Here is a 1,163-nt window from a genome sequence, read left to right as displayed (position 1 = left end):
AGACATGCCATTTCCTCCATTTGGGGTATTTAACTAGAAACACACAATTATGTAATTAAATAATTAGGTTTTCCTGTAGGATAAACAATAACAGGAAAAAATGTTTCACATGATGACAGTAGGCCCTTGGAAGGGTATAAAAAGGGGTATAGGAAAAAGACTCCTACATTTGGAAACTTCATTCTCCTGGAAAGACCCAGAACCTCCACCCTCTGACACCATGGTCAATTCCTGTTGTGGCTCCATCTGCTCTGACCAGGGCTGTGGTCAAGGCCAGGAGACCTGCTGCCCGCCCACCTGCTGTCGCCCTAGCTGCTGTGTGTCCAGTTGTTGCCGCCCCAGCTGCTGTGTGTCCAGCTGCTGCAGACCCCAGTGCTGCCCGCCCCCCTGCTGTCGCCCTAGCTGCTGTGTGTCCAGCTGCTGCAGACCCCAGTGCTGCCCGCCCCCCTGCTGTCGCCCTAGCTGCTGTGTGTCCAGCTGCTGTAGACCCCAGTGCTGCCCGCCCACCTGCTGTCGCCCTAGCTGCTGTGTGTCCAGTTGTTGCCGCCCCAGCTGCTGTGTGTCCAGCTGCTGCAGGCCCCAGTGCTGCCAGCCCACTTGTTGCCGACCCAGCTGTTGCATCTCCAGCTGCTGCCGCCCCTCCTGCGGTGGCTCCAGCTGCTGTGGTTCCAGCTGCTGCCGCCCCTGCTGCTGCCTCCGCCCAGTCTGTGGCCAAGTCTCCTGTCAAACCACCTGCTATCGCCCAACCTGTGTCATCTCCACCTGCCCCCGCCCCACTTGCTGTGCCACCCCTTGCTGCTAAGTGCCTGTATCCTTTTACCTCTGGCCCCTTTTTGAGCTGATCTTTAGGATGTGTAGATACTGTTTAGCATTGTTTCATGGGGATGGGCTCACCAATGTAATAAGCCAACCTCTGGACCACTGACTGCGAGCACATCTGGTTCAGTCTAAACTCTCCCTTGTTATCTTTTCCCTTCCATGCTAACACCAAATATGAACTAATCTCCTATCCACTAGCTAAGAAATTATTTCTATCATCTACAATTTCATTCTTCCATTTCCCTTTTGAACTCCAGATTACTTTGTTCCACAGATGGAAGCTACCAGCAGTACTTATAGGTTCCCTTATTTAATGGGCCCCCAGCCCCCAGACCTGAGGGTCC

General features: G+C 53.7%; 1 protein-coding gene across 2 annotated transcripts; it reads left to right on the top strand.

Annotated features, from left to right (window-relative positions):
- The first annotated feature begins 220 nt into the window (after positions 1-220).
- On the top strand, positions 221-802 carry LOC102833060 (keratin-associated protein 4-7-like). Of its 2 annotated transcripts, XM_006832609.1 has the most exons (2): positions 221-411; positions 487-802. In XM_006832609.1, the coding sequence occupies exons 1-2, from the start codon at positions 221-223 to the stop codon at positions 800-802; spliced, it is 507 nt and encodes a 168-aa protein (XP_006832672.1). The 2 variants fall into 2 exon arrangements, with proteins under 2 accessions (XP_006832672.1, XP_006832671.1); XM_006832608.1 differs by having other exon boundaries at positions 221-802.
- Positions 803-1,163: the final 361 nt, after the last annotated feature.

This window comes from Chrysochloris asiatica, unplaced genomic scaffold (genome assembly GCF_000296735.1).
Source record: "Chrysochloris asiatica unplaced genomic scaffold, ChrAsi1.0 scaffold00007, whole genome shotgun sequence".
Taxonomy (NCBI): Eukaryota; Metazoa; Chordata; class Mammalia; order Afrosoricida; family Chrysochloridae; genus Chrysochloris; species Chrysochloris asiatica.
Note: the sequence above shows the minus strand (reverse complement) of the source record. Positions and strands in the feature narration are given on the sequence as shown.

Excerpts from the sequence above, each read along its gene's own strand:
- LOC102833060 (XM_006832608.1), top strand. The coding sequence starts at position 221 with ATGGTCAATTCCTGTTGTGGCTCCATCTGCTCTGACCAGGGCTGTGGT.